This window comes from Podarcis gaigeae (assembly GCF_964106915.1).
Source record: "Podarcis gaigeae genome assembly, chromosome: 10".
Classification (NCBI taxonomy): Eukaryota; Metazoa; Chordata; class Lepidosauria; order Squamata; family Lacertidae; genus Podarcis; species Podarcis gaigeae.
The window spans coordinates 69,880,331-69,907,294 of NC_139686.1; the positions used below are offsets into that span (position 1 = coordinate 69,880,331).

The window sequence follows — 26,964 nt, forward strand, 5'->3', positions numbered from 1 at the left end:
CAGTTCCTCTCCGGCGAGGGAGAGGGCGGTCGCGAGCTCGGGTGGGCCGGGAAGCCGGGGAAGGCGCTGCTGCTGCTGCTGCAGCCTCTGGGCGTCCCATGGTGAGGCGCAGGGCGCTGTGGAGCTCCGGCCTCGCGCTCTTGTCCCCCTCGGCGCCCGGCAGCGGGCGGGCAGCGGCCAAGGAGCGCCGGCAGCCTCGAGGCCTTTGGGGCCAGCAGCAGCAGCGGCAGGAGGAGGAACCGGGCAGCAGCCCCGTCATGGACGACGAGGAGGAAGAAACGCCTCAGGGGAGGTGAGGAGCCGCCAGCGCCGCTTCCCGGGGGGAATTATTCACATTTCTAAGGCGGGGGGGGGGGGATGCGCAGCCCGCTTTGCTTGCGCCGAAAGCCGCATGAAACGTATTTCTTTCATTTCCTCTTGCACGCGAGAAGCGGCGCCCCTCCTTCTCCCGCAGTGGGCAGGCAGCCTCTTCTCTTTTTGGGGCTCCGCCGGCTGCTAGAATAACTCGGGGTTGTGGTCTAAGGCTGCAATCCTGTATGCGCTCACCTAAGGGCAGACCCTGTGTCCCTGCTTCTGAGTAGACGCATATAGGGCTGTGCAGTGGCGTAGCGTGGGTTGTCAGCACCCGGGGCAAGGCAAGTAATTTGCGCCCCCTAATCCGTGGATTTGCGCCCCCTAACCCTAACAACCCCCAGATGTTGCGCCCGGTGCGGCCGGCCCCCCTGCACCCCCCACGCTACGCCACTGGGGCTGTGCAGGAGTTGTTGCCTTCTGTGGGGCTTACTTCTGAGGAAGCTTCGATCAGGTGGGTCTGGCCGCAGGTGCAATTTGCAGGAGTCCCGTTGGAGTCCCCGAGACTCAGTGCATTGCATCCAGCATCGCAAAAGCCTTCCGTTACGAAATATGTCACTTGTGAATGTTGATCGTGTGGAATAGAACCTGGAAGTGAGATGGTTTTAAATTAAGCCTCCTATGCATTGGGGCTCTTTTCCGCAACTGAAAAAGGGCATTTAAGCTGCTTGTGCATTTGTGCAACATCTGGATGTTCAGGTGGGCTAGCTAGACTGAAGAGAGAAATAAAAGGTATGCTCATTCTTTCAAATGAAATATATATTTAAATCTTTTTGCGTGGAAGTGCCTGCAGGTTTTCCATTTAAATGATAGTCTCAAAAATTAAAAGCGACTTTATATTATAATTGCAGGCGGTAGATGTGCAAAAACTGATTTATGCTCCACTTGTGCAAATGGGCTAAATTAATATTCTTGTCTTTACTGGGTTGTGGATGGGGCTGCTGCTGCTGCTGCCCATGATTTACGTGTGTCTTGTCACTTCCCAGCCATCTGTTGTAGTATCAAGCCCTTGCTGAAGTTCTTTGGACGTACTGTGCAATCTAAATGACTAACACATTGTCTGAGTGAGGGCCTCCCACACTGTCAGCTTAAATGGAATGCAGTTGAGGAACATGGCAAATCAGCATGTAACGTGCTATCACATTGGAAGGCGGTTTGCAGATGGCACTTCTGCTTTACAAGCAGGTATAGCAATCTTTGTGTTTTAGAAATAGCAAATAGTTAAACCTTTGTCACCCTTTAATTCAGCATTTATGGATCTCTGTTATTTGTACTTACCAGGGATGAATTAAGGGATTGCTGCTGCAATCTGTGAAAATCAGGTGACTTTAACTGCAAATCGCTAAGTGTTTTTTAGAATTGGAAGATAGTGTACTGAAGACAGTTGCTAAAGTATCTCTCTTTGCCATCTGGGGCTTAATTTGAGCTGTGTGCCTCATCATGTCTTGGGCCTCTTTAAGGACTTGCGACAGTTTAATAGTAACATTTTACAATTCACTTGTTCATTTTGCAGATTTCTATGAATGGGCAACCACTTTGAGGGATTCTTGTAAGGACTACAAAGAAAATAGATGATGTCCAATTGAGATATTAGCATACATTGTGTCCAGCCCCATCTTCCCCTGGGAAGATCTGTCTCATTTTTAGCTGGTGAATCAGACTGGACTGGAGAATGAAAGCCAGGCAGATCAGTTCAGTTGCTATACTCCAAGCCTTCTCCCTCATTGACATGGAAATGTGCTGCAGCAGTCTTCAAAAAGCATGTTATATAATCCCTCTCTTCCAAATTTGTATGCCTTGCAGCACTGATTTCTTATTTAACGTTTGCACAGAAAAACAATATCCTGTGGATTGATATTTGTTGTAGGTGCAGATCTTCAGTAGGGATCAGCCTAAAATAATCTGGAGTTTTTAAAAATGAACTGTGTTCTGCAGAAATATGTTTCAATGGCTGGCAACTGGCCCTATTATTTAATGTGTCTTGTGTTGCATATGCTGGACAGCTTGCTAGCAATCGCTCTTAAATAGTATCAATAAACACTGGTGTAAAAAAGTAGTATGTTGTTTAATGTGAGTCTGATTAATGTGAGTTTCTGTTCTTTGTATGCTGGGCAACTAAATGCAAAGGAATATATAAAAAAATTAAAACATTGTCCAGTAGCACCTTAGAGACCAACTAAGTTTGTTCTTGGTATAAGCTTTCATGTGCATGCACACTTCTTCAGATACACTGAAACAGAAGTCACCAGACCCTTATATATAGTGGGAGGGTGGGGTGGGGTTTTTCTCAGCAGGGTAGTAGGAAGTGGGTGATTGAGTCAGTGGGTATGGTAAACCTGTTGACGACTGTTAATGACTGCAATTAGTATGTAATGAGACAGGAATCCTATTAAGACAGATCTTAATAGAGATGTTACCGGGACACGGGTGGCGCTGTGGTCTAAACCACAGAGCCTAGGGCTTGCCAATCAGAAGGTCTGTGGTTCAAATCCCTGTGATGGGGTGAGCTACTGTTGCTCGGTCCTTGCTCCTGCCCACCTAGCAGTTCGAAAGCACATCAAAATGCAAGTAGATAAATAGGTACCACTCCGGCAGAAAGGTAAACAGCATTTCCGTGCACTGCTCTGGTTCGCCAGAAGTGGCGTAGTCATGCTGGCCACATGACCCGGAAGCTGTACGCCGGCTCTCTCGGCCAATAAAGCGAGATGAGCGCCACAACCCCAGAGTCGTCCGCGACTGGACCTAACAGTCAGGGGTCCCTTTACCTTTTTAATAGAGATATTGGATGCCTGTCTCATTACATATGCTAATAATCTGCATACTATCCCTTGCTTTTTCCTGTAGGACTAATGGCAGTTGTTAACAGTCGTCAACAGGTTTACCATACCCATTGACTCAATCATCCATTTCCTACAACCCTGCTGAGTAATACCCCTCCCCACCTTCTCACTATATAGAAGGGTCTGGTGACTTCTGTTTCAGTGTATCTGAAGAAGTGTGCATGCCCATGAAAGCTTATACCAAGAACAAACTTAGTTGGTCTCTAAGGTGCTACTGGACAATTCACATGGTTAATTCAGCAAATCCTTACCCTCTTTGTTTTTATCTTAATTCTATATCTTAACGTATTATAACTTTATATTTTCATCCGTTATCAATCAATTTTTACATATTCTTTTTAACCTTGTTGCTAAGGCCGCTTCATTTCAATCCGACATCATTTTAACATTCATTAATTTTACAATGTTTCTGCAAATAGTCTTTGAATTTCTTCCAGTCTTCTTCGACCAACTCTTCTCCCTGGTCCCGGATTCTGCCAGTCATTTCCGCCAGTTCCATATAGTCTGTCACTTTCATCTGCCATTCTTCCAGGGTGGGTAGATCTTGTGTCTTCCAATGCTTTGCGATGAGTATTCTTGCTGCTGTTGTAGCGTACATAAAGAAAGTTCTATCCTTCTTTGACACTAATTGGCCGACCATGTCAAGGGAAAGGCCTCTGGTTTCTTCAGGAATGTATATTTAAATACCTTTTTCATTTCATTATAGATCATCTCCCAGAAAGCCTTAATCCTTGGGCACGTCCACCAAAAGTGAAACAATGTACCTTCATTCTCTTTACATTTCCAACACTTATTATCGGGCAAATGATATATTTTTGCAAGCTTGACTGGTGTCATGTACCACCTGTATATCATTTTCATAACATTCTCTCTTATGGCATTACATGCCGTGAATTTCATACCTGTGGTCCACAACTGTTCCCAGTCAGCAAACATTATATTATGTCCAACATCTTGTGCCCATTTAATCATAGCAGATTTAACCGTTTCATCCTGAGTATTCCATTTCAACAGCAAGTTATACATTCTTGATAATATCTTAGTTTTGGGATCTAACAGTTCTGTTTCCAATTTTGATTTTTCCACCTGGAAGCCAATTTTTCTGTCCAAATTGTAAGCCTCCCTTATTTGATAATAATGAAGCCAGTCTCGCACTTTATCTTTTAATTTATCAAAACTCTGCAATTTCAATTTATCCCCTTCCTGTTCCAGAATCTCCCAATATTTCGGCCATTTGGCCTCCATATTGAGCTTTTTCTGAGCCTTCGCTTCCATCGGTGATAACCACCTTGGGGTTTTGTTTTCAAGTAAATCTTTATATCTTATCCAGACATTAAACAATGCTTTCCTGACAATATGATTTTTAAATGCTTTATGTGCTTTAACCTTGTCATACCACAGATATGCATGCCACCCAAAGACGTTATTAAAGCCTTCTAAATCCAAAATGTCTGTGTTCTCAAGAAGCAGCCATTCTTTCAGCCAGCAAAATGCTGCTAATTCATAATAGAGTTTAAGATCTGGCAGGGCAAATCCACCTCTTTCCTTTACATCAGTTAATATTTTAAATTTTATTCTGGGCTTCTTGCCCTGCCAGATAAATCTAGAAATATCTCTCTGCCACTTCTTGAAACAATCCATTTTGTCCAGAATTTGCAACGATTGAAACCAAAAATAACATTCTTGGCAATACATTCATATTTATAACAGCAATTCGACCAAGCAAGGAACGCTTCAGGTTTGACCATATTTCTAGATCCTTTTTCACTTCTGACCAACATTTATCATAGTTGTCTTTAAATAAGTTTAAGTTCTTTGCGGTCATGTTCACCCCCAGGTATTTAACTTTCTTAACCAATGTTAAACCTGTCTCCTTCTGAAACCTCTCAGTAGTGTTTCTCAAACTTAATAAAATAATTCCCCCTTCCTCCCAAAAAAGATTTTAAGTGCTGACCAGAAAAATGGTTCTGACTCTCAAAGGAAAAATGTCCTGTAACAGCCTCCCCAGAAACATCAAAGGAACTACTAGCTTTTTAGTTTTAAAACTGTGAGCATGAGTGAGAGATTTTGTTTAATTTTGATATGCGGTCTTGCGATTGACAAGAAAAAATGTTCTGCCCCTAAGACTTGTAGGAGTTACTGCCGCTGGAGACTGAGACCCTGGACAGCTGGGCTGATTGCAAAGAGCTAAGGGGCTTTGCTTTTAGACCCCACTTTGCAGGGTGTTCTACATTCTGTTTACTTTAGTTGCTGCATTTTGTTTCTAAAGGAAGTTTGTCCTATGAGCTCACTTGGCACACTTAGCCTTGTTTCCTCCTACTTGTGAAGAACAATAATCTAGATGATCACAGGCTGTGTTTTGTTATTGGTTGCACCAATCCATTGGGAATGACTGTTTGGATGTGGAAGATCTTCCATCACTATTCATGATTGGACTTGTTAGCCTTCTGTCCTCTTGGGATTCATGTTTCTTTCGATTGTGGGTGCATGAGTTTCTACAGAGATCATGATGCTCCTGTAAATGATTTTCAGTACAGTATTACCTTGGCCAGGCAATCAAATCCTCAGCTTCTGTTGTTGAATTCCCCTCCTAGCATTCTCTGCCTTTGCTTTTTTCAAGCCTGTCATCGTACATGTACACTCTGTGCCCTGCTTCTATTTTGACATCTCCCCCTCCCCGCCCCTCTCCATTTTTCATACCTGCCGTTGACTGTATAAAACCTTCTCACTGCACATGCTTTAAAGCTGATAGAGCATCGTGACAGTTTGCTCCAAAATAGATGAGCAACGGCAGGGCCGGTCCACCCATGAGACATGGGGAGGAGACAGGCCTCAGGTAGCAGGATCCACAGGGACACACATCATTTCGCGACATAGTAGTTCAGTTTTACTAGCAAACTGGAGGTGGAATAACCCCCTTCCAGCCCCGGGAGAAGCACACACTTGCACACTGCAGACAACACACCAATGTGTCGCAACACAGAGTTTGGAAAGCTCTTCTCTAGGGTTTCCTGGGCTCTCTACTGCCCAGTGTGATTCAGAGTGCCCGATCCCCCATGGCTTTTGATTCCCCCTACAACCATTGGGTAAGGTTGATTTGAAACCCTGCTCCTGATGTAGAGCTTCATTATGCTTTTCCCCCTGGAGAGGTAAGGGCAGTGCCACTTTCTGGTTCGGCTGGCCCTGATCAGTGGTAATGCAAGTTGCCCGTCCCTCCCGGTGCTGCCCTGTAGGCAGGGATTCTTGCTCGCTGGCCTGTGTAAGCTGAACCCTAAATTTCATCCATCCATGGCTAGGAACTCCCCCCAGTGTGTATGTTCATGAGAGGTGGACTTGACAGGTCCCATGCAAAATGTCACAACAATGGGTCTGAGGGACAGTGGACTGGCCCCCTGCTGAAAAAGTTTGCTGACCCCTCTATTAAAAGGTTCCTTGACCTATGTGATTCCACAGTAGATCAGGCATAGGCAAACTCGGCCCTCCATATGTTTTGGGACTACAACTCCCATCACCCTTAGCTAACAGGACCAGTGGTCGGGGATGATGAGAGTTGTAGTCCCAAAACATCTGGAGGGCCGAGTTTGCCTATGCCTGCAGTAGATTCTATATCTATCTATCTATCTATCTATCTATCTATCTATCTATCTAATCTATCTATTTTTTTATTAAATTTGTTTTACCATTTAAAATACTCATTTTACATCCTTAAGATATCAGTGGCTAATCCCTTCTCTTTCCATGGTTCATTTTACATATCATAAATCCCTGCATATTTTACAAAAACTATACCATTCAGTATTCCATTATTGCATCCATCAAAACTTATTTACACTGTTGAATTTACCTTAATGCTGCCAGAGTTTTCAGCTGTACACAATTATTTCCCATATATTCTATAAACGTTTTCCAATCTTTAAACATATGTTCTTCTCAGGCCGTGTTTCATTCCAGTTGCCTTGAACCTTCTGTTGAGCTTCACAGTATTGTTTTTTTAAAAGCAGCATTCATAATTGCAACGTATTTTCCACTAGATGCCTAAAGCAATCTCATCGCTAAAAAGCAACAAAATGAAGAGGATGGGGAAGAAAATGCATTATGCCTGTCAGAGCCTAAGTGGTTAAAGTTGCTGAAGACATTTCCTTCACAGAGTCTATTTTAGACCTCTCACATTAGTTTGAAACAAAAGCAAGCAATGCGGTCTTTTGCTTCTGTGGATTCTCTTGCTAGCCGGGGTCTCAAGGTGACTTGTTTTGTGTATTAAAAAAGAAGAGAGGCTGCTGAGTGCTGGTTTTTTCAGTCACGCTTCCTGGCAGAGCTTTTCCCATTTTGGCCCATTGGGGAAGCACTGACAGTAACAATTCAGAATATAAACCTGACCTTCTCCAACTGTGTGGCATGTTCCCACAGTGCTTCATGCCCTACGAAGCTTCTGGAAGGGCATCAAAGAAATTGCAGGGCAGTTTCTGTGATTATAGAAATGGCAGAATCCTGCTTTTTAAATTGCAAGTTGCTGCTGTGACCTGCTGTTCCCCCATCAGATATTAACTGAAAAAATGAAAATATTCATAAAAGAAACATCTGCAACAACTCGAAGACTATGGTCCTACACCTGCTGGCATTTTAGTGGGATTTCAGTGTGCAGAACTGAGTGCATGGTTGCCGTTTAGGAATTGTACGATTCGAAGTTTAACACTACTGTTAATCTGTCTCTATGAGTTGCATAAACCTTTGCTTTCGATCTCATTTTGAAAGAGGGCTATTATCCAAAATGAAAGCATTAGAAACAGGATCAGGGAGGATATTTGGAAATGTTGCATTTACTCTCAACTGAAAGTGATTACGATATTTATTATTTTAATTGAAGTCCTATAGGAAAATCTCTTTTTCAGCTTCGTGTGTTATTTGTTTATATTTTTATGGTAGCTGATATTATACCACTTTTCACTGAGTAGGTGAAAAGAAAGCTGTACTGTGTTAAGTTCCTATCAGTCCAAAGGTACCTGCATTCCTTTCACACACGTACTGTGTGGGTTATCAGTCATATTTACCATTAGCCAACACAGACCTTTAGACCACACACACCTAGGGTGTAACAGGAAGCAGGATAGTTGCTTTTTCTCAGGTATCAGGTTGCAATACTTGCTTTTCATAAGAGATGCAAAATATATTCCTGCCTCTGGAGGAGATTGAAATACCTGGATGCATGACTTGCAATAAGTTGGAGTCCTTAAAATATACCGTATTTTTTGCTCTATAAGACTCACTTTTTCCCTCCTAAAAAGTAAGGGGAAATGTGTGTGCGTCTTATGGAGCGAATGCAGGCTGCACGGCTATCCCAGAAGCCAGAACAGCAAGAGGGATTGCTGCTTTAACTGCGCAGCGATCCCTCTTGCTGTTCTGGCTTCTGAGATTCAGGATATTTTTTTTCTTGTTTTCCTCCTCCAAAAACTAGGTGCGTCTTGTGGTTTGGTGCGTCTTATAGAGCGAAAAATACGGTAGTTACGGTCAGTTTGCCACCTCAGGGTGGGGGGCAATCTCATGTTGAGAGAATAAACTGTCTACTTGTCATGTTCTTGGTGTGTATGTAGGGAGATCATGTACCATTGAATTTACAGAACAGAAAAAACTTTGGGATGTGTAGACCGTGGGCTGTTGACCTTTACAATGGCATTCCTTAATTTCATGAATCTGCTCATACTCCTCAGTTAGCATAGCCCTTTGGCTTTTGCATCTTTGCATGCTGCCGTTCAGCAAGTGGCAAAATAGAAAAGCCTCTGTCTTTCATAAATGGTGGTATATTCCCTTTTCTTGTCTATTTCCCTATGTCGAAGTTATATACCGGTAGCAGATGGAACTCTTTAAATTATATCTTCCATTCCCTTCATCCTTCAGAGGATTCATCAGAGCAATCTTTTATCCATGAATTCAGATTACTGCAGTGGCAGGCCTAGTTTATATGGAGCACTAGGCAAAAGTATCAAACTGGTCCTACTGGATGAAAAGATGGAATGTACACTGCTAAACCCCACCTTCTCTCACACATGCTCCTGTATGCGCATGGCCAAAGCTGTCCCATTTTCATGAAGTATTAAAACCTGTTTTAAAACTATGCACTTGCAAAATAACAACTATGGAGCCCTGAGGCAGGCATCTGTGTCTGAGGCTACGACATGCCTTGTCTCAGCATCCCAAAAAACCGGAATGAATTGCAGTGCAATGATTTCATGCCGTGGGTTGTTTAAAGAAATACCTGTTAAGAGCCAAAGGAAATATATAAGCTGGAAGAGGCCTTTATAGCTACAAGAAAAGCTTGAAAGAATGGTCTACATTTTAGATGTGCTGATGTACTAGTAAGTGTAAAGGAAAATATATTTCTTTTGAGCAGAATACTGACTAATGACTTAGAAGGCTCTGCAAAGCTGCAGAATAACTAGAAATGGAGCCACGTGGCTGTAGCCCTCTCCTCACCTGAGCTGTCACCTGCCCATGACATCACAATTTCACTTCCCAGCAAAAGGTTATCAGGAAATCTTGAGCAGGTTGTGAGGGAAGGCTCAAAATACTAAAGTGTATTTCTTCTTAACATTGATTCTTCACTTCTTTTATTTCTGCATAAATTTTGCACCAACACAGTCTTAAGGTTACTAGCAAAATTATCGTGAATTATGACAAATCCAGTTATTCACCCAAGCTGGTAAGTACTGTACTGTATGAGAAGAATCATAGCTGTTAACTGAACTCTAGTTTAGATGGTGCTCAGTGGTGGAACCAAATTTTTTAAATCAGCAGTACAGTGCTAAAAATATCTCACTGAGTTGAGTGGGGCTTCCAAACTGGGTACAGTGGTACATACGCTTCAGGTTAAATACGCTTCAGGTTAAAGACTCCGCTAACCCAGAAATAGTGCTTCAGGTTAAGAACTTTGCTTCAGGATGAGAACAGAAATCGTGCTCCGGCGGCGCGGCAGCAGTGGGAGGCCCCATTAGCTAAATTGGTGCTTCAGGTTAAGAACAGTTTCAGGTTAAGTACGGACCTCCGGAATGAATTAAGTACTTAACCTGAGGTACCAGTGTACAATGGTACCTCGGGTTACATACACTTCAGGTTACAGACTCCGCTAACCCAGAAATATTACCTCGGGTTAAGAACTTTGCTTCAGGATGAGAATAGAAATCGTGCTCCAGCGGCGCGGCGGCAGTGGAGGCCCCATTAGCTAAATTGGTGCTTCAGGTTAAGAACAGTTTCAGGTTAAGAATGGACCTCCAGAACGAATTAAGTACTTAACCCGAGGTGCCACTGTATAGGATTGCAATCTAAGAATACATGCCTTATCTTACTGACATCAAAGGATGGGCATTCTTTGATATAAAAAAAAACTGTGTCAGTAGACTAAAGGTAAAGGTAAAGGTACCCCTGCCCGTACGGGCCAGTCTTGCCAGACTCTGGGGTTGTGCGCCCATCTCACTCAAGAGGCCAGGGGCCAGCGCTGTCCGGAGACACTTCCGGGTCACGTGGCCAGCGTGACATCGCTGCTCTGGCGAGCCAGAGCCGCACACGGAAACGCCGTTTACCTTCCCACTGGTAAGCGGTCCCTATTTATCTACTTGCACCCGGAGGTGCTTTCGAACTGCTAGGTTGGCAGTAGACTACTACACTGCAAATTACGCTGGACATGATTTGTGTTCAAGCTGCCCTAGTACTGGAAAGGTACAGTAAAGGTTTGATTTATCTCTACATGGAAAACCTGTTCTCAATCTCTAGAACAGTATGAAAGCTAGTTTATATGTAAGAATTATTCTGGCCAGGGATATTTGTAGCAACCTTGGAACTGTAATAGGAACCTTGAAAGCATAATGTAGCTGATTAATTTGGTTGGAACCCAGACATTTCACTACTCTTGATTCCTCAACCTATGTTTCCTCCTTCTCCTCCTTTCACAGCCCATTACATCTCTCACCTGGATAGTGCGTGAGAGGCTCTTAATTTCTTCTTCTGCGTTCACTCAGTTCTGTCCCACCCTGATGCTGTTTTCCAAAATCCATGTGTCTCAATTCACTGTTTTCTTTTGTTTACCCATGCCAGTTCCCCCACTAGTTTTGAAGTCTTTGTTATCTTTATTTCTCCCCTTAACCAACCTACAACGCAAAGGGTCTTCAGTCCCCAATTCCTATGACTTAAAAAAGAGAGTTTGATACCTCTGTTCTAATGTACCCTTCAGAGCTTAATATACACCTGTCTCTTGACATCTGATCATTAATTGTTTCAACTACATAAAGCTCTTGGGACCTCACCTGCCCTTTCAGTTGTAAGTAGCCGGATTAGCAACCAAGCCACTGTTTGCTGTGATCTTAATAGGGGACCAAAGAGTTCATTTTAATCAAGCATTTCTGACAGAAGTTCAGAGTGCAGTTGGAAAGCACTTACTTACAATCCCCAGTGTTCAAAGTATTTTAAGTCTGGATTTTAAAATCCAAAGTCCGAAATAGTAGGTGCAAATGTAGTGCCCATGTGTGGTAGGTTTGAGGTCCTTTGCAAACCATAACTATTACTCACTGTCAAGGGAAAGATGATTCATCTTGGTAGGAATAACCTTATTGTTTCTAGATATCATTGCTGTTTATCATTCCTTGCAACCTCTCCCTAAAGTGTGATGGGAAGTAGCCATCAGTTTATTAATTTATTTATTTATTTATTAATAATATTTTATTGAGATTTAAGATTTAACAAACAGAAAGAAGAAAGAACACCAGAAAAATATAAAATCACAAGAATACAAAATTACAAAATACAAAAATACAAAAAATACGAACATTTAACATAAGAAAAAAGAAGAAAAACAAAAAGCACACAAAAAAGAAACAAAAATCCCTCTTTTTAATTTCTCATCTTTGATTCACTTATTTTCCTGACTTCCTCACACCTCCCTTTTTTGTATCCCTTTTAAAAATTAATTCAGCAAATTCATATCCAATTAATTTATCTATTATCAATCCAATCTTATTTTTTCCCTTGTTGCTAGAACCCCTTCATTTCAATTCAATGTCATCAACATTCAGAAATTTTACAATGTTTCTGTAAATAAATTTTAAATTTCCTCCAATCCTCTTCCACCAACTCTTCTCCCTGGTCTCGGATTCTGCCAGTCATTTCCGCCATTTCCATATAGTCCATTACTTGCATCTGCCATTCTTCCAAGGTGGGTAGGTCTTGTGTCTTCCAGTGCTTTGCGATGAGAATTCTTGCTGCTGCTGTAGCGTACATAAAGAAAGTTCTATCCTTCTTTAACACCAATTGGCCGACTATGCCCAGGAGAAAGGCCTCTGGTTTCTTCAGGAAAGTGTACTTAAGTACCTTTTTCATTTCATTATAGATCATCTCCCAGAAAGCCTTAATCCTAGGGCACGTCCACCAAAGGTGAAAGCATGTACCTTCAGTTTCTTTACATTTCCAACATTTATTGTCGGGCAAATGATAAATTTTTGCAAGCTTGACTGGAGTCATGTACCACCTGTACATCATTTTCATAATATTCTCTCTTAGGGCATTACATGCCGTGAATTTAATCCCGGTGGTCCACAACTTCTCCCAGTCAGCAAACATAATATTATATCCTATATCTTGTGCCCATTTTATCATTGCAGATTTTACCGTTTCTTCCTCAGTGTTCCATTTCAACAGCAAATTGTACATTCTTGATAGTATCTTAGCATTGGGTTCTAACAGTTCTGTTTCTAACTTTCATTTTTCCACCTGGAAACCAATTTTTTTATCCAGGTTATAAACCTCTCTTATTTGAAAATAGTGTAGCCAGTCTCGCACCTTCTCTTTAAGCTTCTCATAGCTCTGCAATTTCAATTTGTCACCAGTACCCATCAGTTTAAAGCACCACATCCACGGGGAAGCTGATGCTGCTTCTGGTTAATCTCTCTTTCTCTGCTCTCGCCCGTGGTTTTGTCCTCCTCACCATCCTAGCCCTGGTCAAGGATCCCTGCTTGTCAGTGCAGATGAAAATGCAAAGTGCTGTTGGATGCAAAGTTATTGCCTGTTTGGTTGATGTGTCTTAGGAATGAACTTGCTAAATCTAACTGCACAGATTGTGAGCTTCAGGAGTGTTAGAATTAATTTCTGGAAGAAGAACAGACCATCCCCTCCTAACATGCAGGAACTCGAGAGCCTGATGCTGTGCATAGCAAAGAGCAAGATTCTGCCTGAATCGCAAAAATCTTGCCACACCTGCTTGCTAAAACAAGTTCTTTGTGCATTCTTTGTACAGAAAAATGGAAGAGGAGCTGACAGGATTATTCTGGGGACATGGTTTTGGGCATTAAAAATATTTCAGCTAAAAAACGATAAACTTTTATATGTTTCTTTTTAGTTCTTCGCCAAAAGATATGGACGAAGAGCAGCCTTTGTCTCCTTGCGATCAGAATCCTAAAGAAGCAGTACGGAAACGGCAAAATTCTAGTCAAGGTTCCCGGGGCAGCGATTCTTCCAGAACATCCAGAAAAAGCTTCAGGCTGGATTATAGGTTGGAGGAAGATGTAACAAAATCAAAGAGAGGTAAAGATGGGAGGTTTATCAACCCCTGGCCAACATGGAAACCTCCATCTTTCCCAAATATTATGAAATGGGCTCTTACGGAAAAGGACAACAGCAAGGTCCCATCTTCAAAGCAGGTAAACATTCTATAGTTCTATTCATCTAGTAATGTTTGAAGCACTCTCAATACCACTTCATGTAAATTACATGTTTACCAGTAAGTCAAAGATTTTTGAAGTATATATTACATGCAGTGGTGTTGCGTGGGTTGCTGGTGCCCGTGGCGTGGCAAATGTTGCATCCCTCTGGTGGGCTGGGCAGCTGGGGTGGAGGCGCGCAGTGGGGGGCAAGTAAATAGATAATGTGGTAAATAAATAAATAGACTATCTGTGCTTCCAAACTATTGCTATTTTCAGGTAGGATTCAATCACATACTGGTAAATTTAGGTTGTGCAATTATAGTTGACTGGGATGTCTTGCACAAAAAGCCCACTTCCCTCCAAAAGCAGACTTTTCGTAACAGAAAAATACACTGGAAAGTGTGGGATAACACTGCCTTTGTCATGTCACCTAATTCTGTGGCAGCCAAGAGTTGAAGGCAGCCTTCTACATGGATTGCCTGTCTACTAGTAGATCTCTGAGGGATTTGCAGTAGATCAGCAAGGATTCTGACTCTCAGTTGTTTAACAATAGCAACTAAAAGGCTTTTGTCCTACATTGCCCTAGAACTGGGTTTGATTTTTGAGTGGCAAGACTGGGATTATAGTTCTGGTACTGAAAATGAATTCCTAGCCTTTGTATAAGAAGGCAGAGTTGAGTTGCAGCTTCAATTTTATGCTGGCGGTGCATATGCAGTAATTTTGTAGCAGTGCTGAAAAAGCGCAGGATGCTGTATTTGCTGTAAAATTCATTATTCTGAGAGTTTCAGTCTTCTTTTTTAAACACAGCACTTTTCTTAGTTTATATCATTACAGTAAGCATTACACATAAGCAAGCATAGCTTTGCAATAACAGACGTTTGCTAAGGTGAATGAACACGTAGTTAGGAGTGGGATGTGAATTCCTTGAGTAGTTACTTGCCCCTTCATTCCAGCAAAACTGGAACGAATAATTCAGAACATTACAGATGGAAGAATAATTTTCATTTTTTGTAGCAGTGTGTACATGCATCCCTTGTGTACCCTATAAAGCCCTAAACAGTTCAGGCACCGTATCCCTTTGAGACTTATTCCCATGTGTTCCATTATGATACCTGAGATCTACTGAGAACATGTTTTTAATTAGGCCTTCTCTGTCAGATTCAGACAGCAAGGCTGTGCAGCATTTTCAATGACTACCCCCCAAATATGACAGTGTCTCCTGCTGTATATTCACACAAATTCATGTCTAAACTCCTTAGCAGATGTCCCTGTCCTTGGCTAACCTTTGACCAGCATCAAATTAGAAAATAATGGTGAAATGTTGTTCTCTGCTACTGCAGAGAGCAGGGCTAGATCTAATAGGTTTAAATTACAGAAGGAAAGACTTTGGTTGAATATGAGAAACTTTTTAATGGTAAGAGCAGTTTGAGAAGTGGTGAGAGGGGGCTGCCCTTTGCTGCAGGTCTATAAAGTCTTAAACGGCTCAATACCGCAAGGACCACCTCTTCCCAGATTCTGTGATCATCATCGGAGGCCCTTCTTTGTGTGCCTCCTCTGTGAGAGGTCTGGAGGATAAGCGACACAAGAACGGGCCTTTTCTGTGATGGCTCCTCACTTGGGGCAGGCTTGCCTGGCACCTTCGTGACATATCTTTAGGCACCAGGAAAAAACATTCCTCCTCTCCCAGGCCTTTGGCTAATGAAACAATCTATGCCCTTTTAAACTGGGAGGTGGGGCGGCTTACAACATGACAAGATTTACATAATGACCAACGCAAGAAAAGTCATAAACAATAAATAAAACACTTCAAAAAGTACACAACCAAATGGAAAACAATTTCCATATAAATCATAAAATCTAAGACTAAAAATACAGCACTGATATAAATCACAATTTAAAATGACATACAAAAAAAATAAAAGCAATTAAAAACAAAAACGGAGTCCTCTCTGCCCAGCAGCAGCAGCAGCACTCCTCCATGGAGCCTATTAGGCCCTGCCCCAAGTCAGGTGGAGAGAAGCAGAGCAGGGCCCTATAATAAATATTTTTTGTATTTATATTGTAAACCGCCCTGTGATCGTTAGATGAAGGGCAATATATAATAATAATAATAATAATAATAATAATAATAATAATTTGGAATGCCCTTTGTATTTGGGAAATGATTTTCATGTTTGCTGTTAGTTGTTGGTCATCTCTTTTCTAAATGTTATCTGTCAGTGTTATCTGCAAGCAGAGTTGGACCTTCACCCTCCTATAATACCTCCCTTAATCCAAGCTGCAAGCAAAACTCGTTACCTTGAAATACCAAGGGTGATTCATGCACATAAACAGGGTTCCTTATGTACAACTCGTGCAGATCTGCATCATACTAATCTGAAATGGCTGGATGTGTCAGATGCAAATGATTCTTGTCATTGTGCACGTTTCTCGTATGCTGGAAGTCTTGCAAATAGAAACCTAGCCAAGCAGGGAGGAGGCGGGCTGCCACCCTTCCCTCTGCTGTGCTGTTTACATTTACAAAGCCTCCTGTGACTCGTGATGCAGAGCCTATGTGTCACTTCCTTTCTGGCTACCATTGGCCCAGTTGCTTTGAAGTCACTAAGGGCCTGGTAGACAACTGATGGCTTAGTTGCGCTGAGGAAATATTTGATGCTCAAGTCCATGAGCAGCATTGGTCTACGCTAAATGACGTTCAAGTGTATTTATACCATGGACTTTAATATTACATCTTGTTGGTGTAGAGCAGGCACCCCCAACCTGCGGCCCTCCAGATGTTTTGGCCTACAACTCCCATGATCCCTAGCTAACAGGACCAGTGGTCAGGGATGATGGGAATTGTAGTCCAAAACATCTGGAGGGCCGAAGGTTGGGGATGCCTGGTGTAGAGTTAACAAGGCTTTCTGCCTCAAGGGTCCAAGGTGGATGAAACACTTGCTGCTTGTAAGCCAGGTGTGCTTTCTAATTTTGTGTCCTTGTTTTCTTTTGCTAGGAACTTGACAGAGTGCTTCCAGTACTGAAACCTTACTTTGTTCAAAACCCCGAACTAGCTGGAAAAACCGGAGCTGGTATGCGCGTAACATGGCTTGGCCATGCTTCTGTAATGGTGGAAATGGATGAACTCACGCTTCTTACTGACCCCATCTTCAGCCAGCGGGCCTCTCCAGTGCAATTTGGAGGACCTAAGCGTTTTAGAGGACCTCCGTGTACTGTAGATCAACTCCCCAAAATAGATGCAGTGATGATCAGCCACACTCATTACGACCACTTGGACTACCACTCCGTAATAAATTTAAACAGTCGCTTTGGCAGTGACCTGAGATGGTTTGTGCCCCTGGGTCTTTTAGACTGGATGCAGAAATGTGGCTGTGAGAATGTAATTGAGCTGGACTGGTGGGGAGAAAACTGTGTTCCTGGTCATGACGCAGTTACATTTGTTTTTACTCCTGCCCAACACTGGTCCAAGAGGACTGCAACAGATGACAACAAAGTTCTCTGGGGGAGCTGGTCTGTCTTGGGGCCCTGGAATAGGTTCTTTTTTGCAGGAGATACTGGCTATTGTGTTGCATTTGAGGAGATAGGGAAGCGATTTGGACCTTTCGATCTTGCAGCTATTCCCATTGGAGCATATGAACCAAGGTACGTAAGCCAATAAACTGGAGCCTGTGACCAAAGATACAAAACTACCACTGTTTATATACAGCACCAACAATGTGTAAGATGTGCAAAACACAGGCAGTGTCATAGCCACATTGGCCTACCATGCCAAATCACTCCTGCTTCATTCCTCCTCTAGTGTGAGTAACAAACCACAGACCTTTGCTTATCATGACAGCTGGCTTCTTTCCTTCCTTCCTTCCTTCCTTCCTTCCTTCCTTCCTTCCTTCCTCAACCGCAACTATGAAGCCAAGAACAGTTGACTTCAGATTATGGTTTACGTATTTGGAGAGAAACAAAACATGAGCACTGTTTTGGACATCACAGAAAACCAAGGTTCTTGGTTTGTTACTTGCATGAAGGAAGAAGGGCAGTGGGAGTGATACATGCTGCTGATTTATGTTAAGCCATGGTTTATGTCATCTGAAGGGGGCCAATGAAAGCTCACAGTCTTAAAGACAAGCAGGACGAAAGGCTAGATCTTAATGGGCAAGGGGTAGGTGAAGATTGGCTGCCAGTTTTGCATTACAGGAAAACTAAATGTGATTGAGATGCCTTGTGGAAGATGGGATGATTGAGATGCATTAGAATGATTGAGATGCAGCTTAACAGATAAGTGAGCAATCTCTTTTAGCAGTATGGGAGAAGGGAACAAATTGGACCAGTAAGAGCTATGCAACAGATTGAGAAGGGCAGTAAGGGAACCTTAACTTGGCCAGTGCATGTCTGTGTAACAGGCAAGGAAAAAATGCTCTTTCCCTCTTTGGTAGGTGGTTTATGAAATACCAGCATGTGGACCCCGAAGAAGCAGTAAGGATTCATATTGATGTACAAGCAAAGAAGTCTGTTGGAATTCACTGGGGAACCTTTGCTTTAGCAAATGAGGTAGGTGTGAACTAACCATTTGTGCAGCTGCGGATGTCCATTCAAAATGGTAGCATCTAGAACTGTCTGTTCCAGCCTGATAGCAGAAATATCCTTTCTTCTGACTGAAAACAGAAAGTATCATTCACTTACATCCCAGAGTTTTAGTGTATGCGAGAAATTCACATCCTCTGTGTTTTTATGCTGTGTCCCTTGATTGGAAGGAACATTATCTCAAGAAGAAATGCAGTAGGCAGCATCCTCTGAGGAAAGATAATTCTACTGCATCTCTGTATCAGGTGTGATTAAGTGATCTAATTATATCTGATGCAAAGAGGCAGCAGAATTACCCACCCTCCGTGGAGACTAATTGGAAGGAGGCAAGGACAGAATAGTGGGCTGTTTCCTCTGCAGGTGTGTAATTTTGAATGGAGATTTAGTTTGAATGGATTTTTGGTATAGGAGCTCCAACAAACTTAACTATATATAAAAAAGAAGTCATGTAGTGTTATGATTTTTTCTTATGGACCATAGCAGTTTTCAAGGTGTTTCAAATGCTTAAAATGGCCTCTGATTTTAGTATTATTTTATAGGCTGTCAATTTTAGTTCTGAAGCCAGTCGATTCTCTATACAACTAATTGTGTATTGTCAAAGCTAGGTTTCCCCCCTCAGTTTTTAGTTTGACTTAAATTTTGCTTAGTAGTAAGTCTGAATGTCTTACAGATACTCTGAAGCAAACTACTAAAGAAACAATGACAAGGGTGCTTTAAGAGATTGTGTACAGCTTAGTTGCTCTGTCTTTATGGACTGAATTAATAGTTGCTTTGTGTTAGAGTGACAAAATCATTGGAGGCAATTTCACTTGGTATGAAACTGGTTTTCCTGAATGTGTAACAGAATCATATCTTATCAGTATGCATATCATATTATATCAGCATACATATGTGCCAGTACCCCAACATTCTTTGACATTCTAGCATAATGAAGAAACTAACCCCCAGCCACCCAGAGAACCCAGCTAGATATGTGAGGTATAAATGATAAAATAATAATAATAATAATAATAATAATAATAATAATAATTATTATTATTATTATTATTATTATTATTATTTTACTGGCCAACAACACAGGATGATGCTCTGCAGATGAAGGGGCTGAGCATATAAGACCATGGTTGATTCTTAAAACTGGAATTAGAATCAGAAATCATTAATGTTTATGAAATCCCTAAACTTTCTGGTGGGTGCTTGAGAAGGATTCTGAACCCCACAGATCCTCCACATTTCATGCACTGCTAAGTACAGAGATTCAGAATGTAAACTAGTTCTGCTGGGAAATTTATATGTTAAAAAATTTAAAGGAAGGCCGGTAAGGACACTATTTAAACATTTACTGTCAAAAGGTGGCGTGCACAACTGGAGAGGCATCTCTGTCATAAAATTTATGATCAGGCCACTGGACTTTGATAAGTCAGTTGTAGCAGCCCGAGGGTTTCGTAGAATGTAGGCATTGTTTAATCCTCTCTGGCACAGTTCTTTTCATTTACAAGTTTGCAGCAAGTAAACATATTTTGATACAGTGGTACCTCGGGTTACAGACGCTTCAAGTTATATACTCCGCTAACCCAGAAATAGTACCTCAGGTTAAGAACTTTGCTTCAGGATGAGAACAGAAATCGCACGGTGGCGGTGCGGCGGCAGCGGGAGGCCCCATTAGCTAAAGTGGTACCTCAGGTTAAGAACGGACCTCCAGAACGAATTAAGTTCTTAACCCAAAGTACCACTGTATGTTCTTTCAAACTGGCGTTTGAGCTATTCTTGAATTCACCATGACTACAGTTCTCAATCTGCAGTTGCTACTTATTAGATAACTAAGAATAATACTTTCCAAATGTGGAAAACTAATAACACATTGTGTTGAGCTAGGCTGTTTCTAAGGCGTTTTCCCTATCCTGCCTTCAGTCCTTTAATTGGAGACTGAAACTGAGACTGAAATGTTTCTCAGTAACTGGTATGCAGAAGCCTCCTCCTGCCTCATCACTGAGCTGTGGCCCCATGGTTTTCTAATATTTTCTAGGAATATCTGCCTTTGTCGAGCACTTCATACTTTCCCATAAACTTAACTGGAAAGATTGTGCTCACAATCCACTGCATGTGATCATTCACCGGCAAGAACCGAGGTCCAAACAACTGCTCTCGTGAACAGTTGTAATATCTAAGAAGTTTATTCACGGAAAACATAGCTTTTGTAAGCGGTGTGCAGTCCCAGAGTGCTCTGTCTGGACAAGTTACCACAGCTGCACAGAGCAGTTGATTCATCCTGAAATAGCAGGATCAGTTCAATAACACTTGTTGCCACAAATACAAGGTATGCTTCAAGGGGGTAACCCCATTCAGAGCTTAACAAGGACTTCAGAAGGAAAAAGAAGTCTTATTGGATTTCAGTGGAACCAGAATTCCCCTTAAATTTGCAAGACTAAAGTACAGTATGTTCTTTCAAACTGGTGTTTGAGCTATTCTTGAATTTACCATGACTACAGTTCTCAATCTGCAGTTGCTACTTATTAGATAACTAAGAATAATACTTATGAAGCTTTTTCACAACAGGCTTATCCAGTCCTGACTGCTTGTTTTCTCCACAGTATTACTTGGATCCTCCTGCTAAACTGATGGAAGCTCTAGACAGATACGGGCTGAAAACTGAAGATTTCTTTGTCTTAAAGCATGGTGAATCACGAGACTTAAATATTAACGAGGATGGATTTGAATAAAAATGGGGGGAAATCGATTTCTTATCAATTGTATCTGGGGGTGGGGGAAGCAATTAAGGTTGATACCTTTTTGTAAAATTTTGAACAGGATTTTTAAGATTTCAGGAGTTTGCATACCAGCCTTACAAAATTGCAAGTTTTTAATAAATGAATGAAATAGCACTTGATAGCATTAACTTAGCTGCACATGCCGTGTACATAAGGAGTTAATTCCATTGCCTGTGAAGTCATTTCACCTCTTTAAAACCAGTGCAGGTCACCTGCTAGAGATTAACTAGGCCGCAATCCACAAGACCCAAGAGGACCTGTGAACTCAAGGCTTTCTTGACATGGCAGCCCTCCCTCTCTCACTGAACTGCTAAGTGCTTTAACTCTCCCTTTTTAAAAATCGGATTTCTGGTTTAAAACACTGAAAAACAAGCCCTACATACACATGAAGATTTGGAGCACAGAGAGTGTAACCTTCTGTTGGATAAAGTGCTTATGTATAGAAATTGGTTTCTGCATGCATTTGACTGCAAGTCTGTTATAGTAAAATCTCCCATTGGCAATGGCCTTCAGGCCAGGGGTTCATATTCACACTAGTTTACCATATGCATTGCTGTGCTTGTGAGACCCCTTTCTGCCTTGGAGTGGGGTGGGAAGAGCAGTTAAGGCACTCTATCATTTCCACCAATGATCTGATCAACAGGAATTGGGTGGAATTAGAAAACTGAGGATAGGTTTTCCTGAAAACGATGGTATGTGTGGATTCATATACCTGGAAGGTCTTGCTGAATTACCATTAATTTTTGTCAGGTGATTAGGATCAAAACCTTCATTTGCATACATCCCACTATCCTGTGAAATAGACACACTTTCTAATCTTTAGCATCCTTACTCAGATGCCAGGCCTGCAGTGATAGAACCTCCTTTCTAGTATGCATGTTTCAGATTGCATATTTTAAAGCAGAATCCTAACCATGTCTACTCAGAATCAAGTCCTATTTAATTCCATGGGACTTCCTTCCTCATAAGTGGGATTAGGAGCACAGCCTTAGCTACTATTGTTTAACATCAGAAAGGGCTTGGTTTTTTTGGGGGGGGGGATTAGGCTAAAATCTGAAATGATCTAGTTCAGGGCAGTCCAGCATGCATCCTGAGGGCCGCATGTGTCCCTCGAGGCCTTTTTAGTGGCCCTCAGCGACATTTGATGCTCCCCCCCTGCAGCCCTTGCGCTGCCTTCTCAAAGCCGGGTAAGTGAGGCACTGGGTTTTGGGAAGGAGGCGTGAAGGCTCTGACAGGGTCCCAGAATCCTCTCTCCTCCCTCCCAAAGCTTAATTAGCGCTCTTCCAGCTTTGGGAAGAAGGTGGGAGTTCTGGGACCCTGTCAGGGCCTCATGCCTCCTTCCGAAAGCCTTGCACCTTTCTTATTGGCTGTGGAAAGGCAGCATGAGAGCTGCGAGGGTGATGGGTACCAAATTTGGGCCTGTGCAGTAAGGTAGTGTGTGGCCTGCGGGTTCCGTGTCAAAGTATTCTTGCAGCCCACTTGGTATAAAATACTGGATTGCGCTGGTCTACTTAAAGATCCTGAAACTACCATGATAGAAGTGGTTTTGAGTTTTACAACCAATATAGTAGCCACATGGAAAATGTTTTGAGTATTGCAGCTTTAGTGTGAATAGTCCCAGCCCATTACCTCCCTTTGGCAGAATGATCACTTAGAGAATGTGCCCTGTGCCTTCGTAGCTGTTGGAAACTAAGAGGGTTTTTGATGGTGTCTTCCAACACAACTAGTTGCTAAAAGCACATTTTGAACAAAACACTGACTTTGCTGAATGCTTGTACATTTTCAATTGCAAATGTAAGAGCCAAGTTTTGAAATTATAAAATGTGCCTTTTCAAAGAGTTCTAACTACAAAAAAAATGCCTATTTATGTTGCTGCTGGCCAGAATCTCTGTACACTTTGCATTGTGTTGTCACTGTGAAATTGTTCTAGCACAGGCCTGGACACTTCTTGTTTTGAGAATAAGCAAGCTGCGTGTAACTGGAACCGTTTGTTCTCCGAAATCTTTATTCCGCTTGTTTTGTTTGTTCTTGCTCCGTGCCGCCAACTGTGGGTTTCAAATGAATTGGTTTGTCAGAATGATGTGGAAAAACATGTACAAATTGCTTATAAAATTTTAAAAGCATGATATTAATTTGTTCAACATTGTAAAAAAATGGCCAATTATACATGTGTCAAACTAGTAAAACTAATTTACAAAATAAAGATTTCTCTTGCTCAGAAGTAGTCATATTATTGAATAATACTTTGAGTATGTTATGTTAATTTGACTTGGAATCTCACAATAAGAAATAACCATTTAATTTAACTACGCTCCTTTTTCTCTCCCAATTTTTCTTTAGTAGGATTTATCTTCAGCTAAAGAATAATATTCAACATACTATTCGGGACGCAGGTGGCGTTGTGGGTTAAACCACAGAGCCTAGGACTTGCCGATCAGAAGGTCGGTGGTTTGAATCCCCGCAACAGGGTGAGCTCCCGTTGCTCGGTCCCTGCTCCTGCCAACCTAGCAGTTCGAAAGCACGTCAAAGTGCAAGTAGATAAATAGGTACCGCTCTGGCGGGAAGGTAAACGGCGTTTCCATGCGCTGCTCTGGTTCACCAAAAGTGGCTTAGTCATGCTGGCCACATGACTCGGAAACTGTACGCCAGCTCCCTCAGCCAATAAAGCGAGATGAGTGCCGCAACCCCAGAGTCGGTCACGACTGGACCTAATGGTCAGGGGTCCCTTTACCTTTATACTATTTGCAGTTTTACATCACTACATACTTGTATTTGCTGTGAAATACAAATGGGAGAGTACTATGGCACTGCATTTGAAACATACTACTTTTTCATTTAATTGCTACTTTACATTTTATTCAGGTGTATGGGTTTGAGCTACTAAAACACAAATGCAATGAATTATGGCTTTGGGTACACTGATGTTCACAGCTCACTTGTTGGAGGACTTATGTTCATCTGTAAGATACTGGGCAGTAACATCCTTTTGTGACTGATGAAATCTGTCATAACCAGGCTGCAAGGTTTCTGCCTCGAGTATAAACTCAACCATACATAAATCTGACCATCTTTGCAAAACAAAAATAAATTCCTTCCAGAGGTGTAAATTTAATTTTTGTGTGCATAATTGCAAGCTATTCTTTTTAGAGGGCTTAAAGTTAAATAGTAAATAAAAAAGCACAGATTCTCATTATCTTAATACTTACTGTACTGGTATATAAAAACAGGGTATGGGAGACAGCAATGCCAACACATTACAAAACATTGTATGCTCAGAGGAAATGTTGTTATACCTGTTGCAGCTTGCTATACACAAGCTGTTCCTCATACATTTCAATAGAGGAGGTAGCTCTACCCTTTTATGGAGTTTTCTCCATATTTACATATTTAAAGCTCTGGAATATAGCCAAAATATTCTAGCATCAGATTTTCTCAGCCCTAAGAAGATAGATAGATCAATCAAGATCAATTAAAATATTCATACTATCAAGGCAGCCTACAAAAATATACAAACTGAATAAAACATAAGACACCACAAAACAGTTATAAGAATAGTTGGCTCATCTTAAAAATAATTAAATGTCCGAACTACAAATAATTAAATGACTTTAATGTCAGCAATAGAAAAAAAAAGTCTGAGACACCTGAAAACTAAAGGTAAGGGGACCCCTGACCGTTAGGTCCAGTCATGACCGACTCTGGGGTTGCGGCACTCATCTCACTTTACTGGCCGAGGGAGCTGACGTTGGTCTGCAGAGTTTTTCCGGGTCATGTGGCCAGCATGACTAAGCCACTTCTGGCGAACCAGAGCAGTGCACAGAAACGCCGCTTACCTTCCCGACGGAGTGGTACCTATTTATCTACTTGCACTTTGACGTGCTTTCGAACTGCTAGGTTGGCAGGAGCAGGGACAGAGCAACGGGAGCTCACCCCCTCGCGGGGATTTGAACCACCGACCTTCTGATCGGCAAGCCCTAGGCTCTCTGAGAGGTTTAGACCACAGTGCCAAAAGTAGCAAGGATAAAATCAGCAACACAAAATGCCTAACTCCTATTAGAAGTCAGTTGGACTCTTGAGACACAGGGAGAGCTTTAAATCAAAACATGCAAAGTTATGGCTGAAGTATTTCTACAGAAATTAGCTCTACACAAATTGCATTTAGTAACATAAATGAACAGTACTGATCTACAACTTCCATGTGTATTCTACCATGTAATGCTTTTCCATTGAGGTTGAAAGTAGTTTCATACATGCAAGAAGTTATACCACTTTTCTTCCTGTTCCATGAACATGTAGGCCTACATATATATATTGTGAGTCCTACATTCATAAGCATCAGCTTAGGCTTTTGCATCCGGAATTTGATTTTGAATGGAGGCTTTTAACAATTTCCAGATTTAGCACCGCTGCATTATCAGTTCTGCCACTTGTTCTTTTACTTCTGTGTCATGATGGGACAACAAAGATGTTAGTTTCTGAGCGCACTCTGTAGTATTCCCCCAGAGTACAGAACAAATTGAACCTTCATTGTGATGATGGACAGTAATGCTCTTGTCCTTTTGCGTAAGTTTTGTTAAGTTTGTGGCAAACACCAGGACCCTGAGCAAAACATCTTTGTTTATGCAGGTGTCAAACAGGGATAGTAAGAAGGGTGCCTAGAGAATTAAACAAACAAGAAATAGTTGTTCGTAGGCATGAAAAAACAAGTGAACATACTTCTTTTTAGTAAATATCATATGTATCACTTACCCACCTTCATGGGCTCTAGTAATTTACTAGCTTCTGAACTTCCCTATGCCAACTCAAAATCAAATTTTGAGCACCATACACCTCAGGCATTCTCCAGCTACTAACCCGAAGTATTCCTTACCTCTGCTCACTCAGCTATAGCTATTTTAACCTTTAAAGCCCTATAAGGCCTAGGACCCCCATACCTACGGGACCGCCTCTCCTGGTATGTCCCACAGAGGAACTTATGGTCTTCAAACAAAAACATCTTGTAGGTCCCAGGCCACAGAGAGGTTAGGCTGGCCTCAACCAGAGCCAGGGCTTTTTCGGCTGTGGCTCCAATCTGGTGGAACGCTCCGTCACAAGAGACTAGGGCCCTGCGGGACTTGACATCTTTCCGCAGGGCCTGCAAGACAGAGCTGTTCCACCAGGCCTTTGGCCAGGGCACAGCCTGACTCCCTCCTTTGGCAATCTTCACAGAACTCTAGCCCAATGGTTGCCATCAATTTGATTTGAATTAATTTTATAATGAAATGATTTTAGAATGTTGTATTATTTTATTGTTGTTAGCTGCCCTGAGCCCAGCTTCGGTTGGGGAGGGCGGGATATAAATAAATATTATTATTATTATTATTATTATTATTATTATTATTATTTCTTCATATAGTAATTGTTGAAAGAAGCATAAAAAAGTAGCATTACCTGAGCATTAAGAAGATGTTCCGTAATAGCTGGGTTTGCTGATAAATTCACAAGCACTTTTAGAACCTGAACCTATTAATATAGGGGGAGAGTTAATTTTAATAATATACTTTGGATTTAACACTACACATAAAATAAGCAGGAAATATTAGGAACACATATTACTAATTTACTAATCAGTAAGATTTGCAAACACAACTTACAAACTGCAGGCTAGGAGATCATAAAACAAAAAATTTAGATCCCACTTTTTCTGGCAGTTCAACATGGTGACAACACCAAAATTATAAGGAGAAAAAATAGCAAAATAATATAAACCTA

At 41.7% G+C, this 26,964-nt stretch overlaps 2 protein-coding genes and 1 long non-coding RNA gene across 12 annotated transcripts in view; 1 reads left to right on the top strand and 2 right to left on the bottom strand.

Annotated features, from left to right (window-relative positions):
• Window positions 1-23,434, top strand: NAPEPLD (N-acyl phosphatidylethanolamine phospholipase D). Of its 9 annotated transcripts, XR_014555840.1 has the most exons (7): window positions 511-600; window positions 759-805; window positions 13,567-13,867; window positions 16,863-17,509; window positions 18,298-18,412; window positions 21,037-22,400; window positions 22,561-23,434. XR_014555840.1 is itself a non-coding variant. In XM_083701578.1 (6 exons), exons 3-6 carry the CDS (start codon window positions 13,583-13,585, stop codon window positions 21,163-21,165), a joined length of 1,176 nt encoding a protein of 391 aa, XP_083557704.1. In that variant the 5' UTR covers window positions 511-600; window positions 759-805; window positions 13,567-13,582; the 3' UTR covers window positions 21,166-23,434. The 9 variants fall into 9 exon arrangements, 5 of the variants coding, with proteins under 5 accessions (XP_083557701.1, XP_083557704.1, XP_083557705.1 ...); XR_014555839.1 differs by lacking the exons at window positions 511-600; window positions 759-805 and adding an exon at window positions 46-292; XM_083701578.1 differs by having other exon boundaries at window positions 21,037-23,434.
• Window positions 14,661-16,853, bottom strand: LOC310826588. The gene is made up of 2 exons (XR_014555865.1): window positions 16,169-16,853; window positions 14,661-14,828 (listed from the first exon to the last, which is right to left on the bottom strand). It is a non-coding gene; the product is annotated as an uncharacterized lncRNA (long non-coding RNA).
• Window positions 22,252-26,964, bottom strand: part of ARMC10 (armadillo repeat containing 10) — a 15,212-nt gene continuing 10,499 nt past the window's right edge. The window contains exons 5-8 of one of the 2 annotated variants that reach the window (XM_083701618.1): window positions 26,644-26,715; window positions 25,215-25,868; window positions 23,953-24,857; window positions 22,252-23,591 (exon numbers count right to left, since the gene is read on the bottom strand). In XM_083701618.1, coding sequence (XP_083557744.1) covers window positions 25,611-25,868; window positions 26,644-26,715 — 330 coding nt within the window. In that variant the 3' untranslated portion in view covers window positions 22,252-23,591; window positions 23,953-24,857; window positions 25,215-25,610. Of the gene's footprint in view, window positions 23,592-23,952; window positions 24,858-25,214; window positions 25,869-26,643; window positions 26,716-26,964 lie in introns of those variants that run through there. The other variant, XM_083701619.1, reaches the window with a different exon arrangement.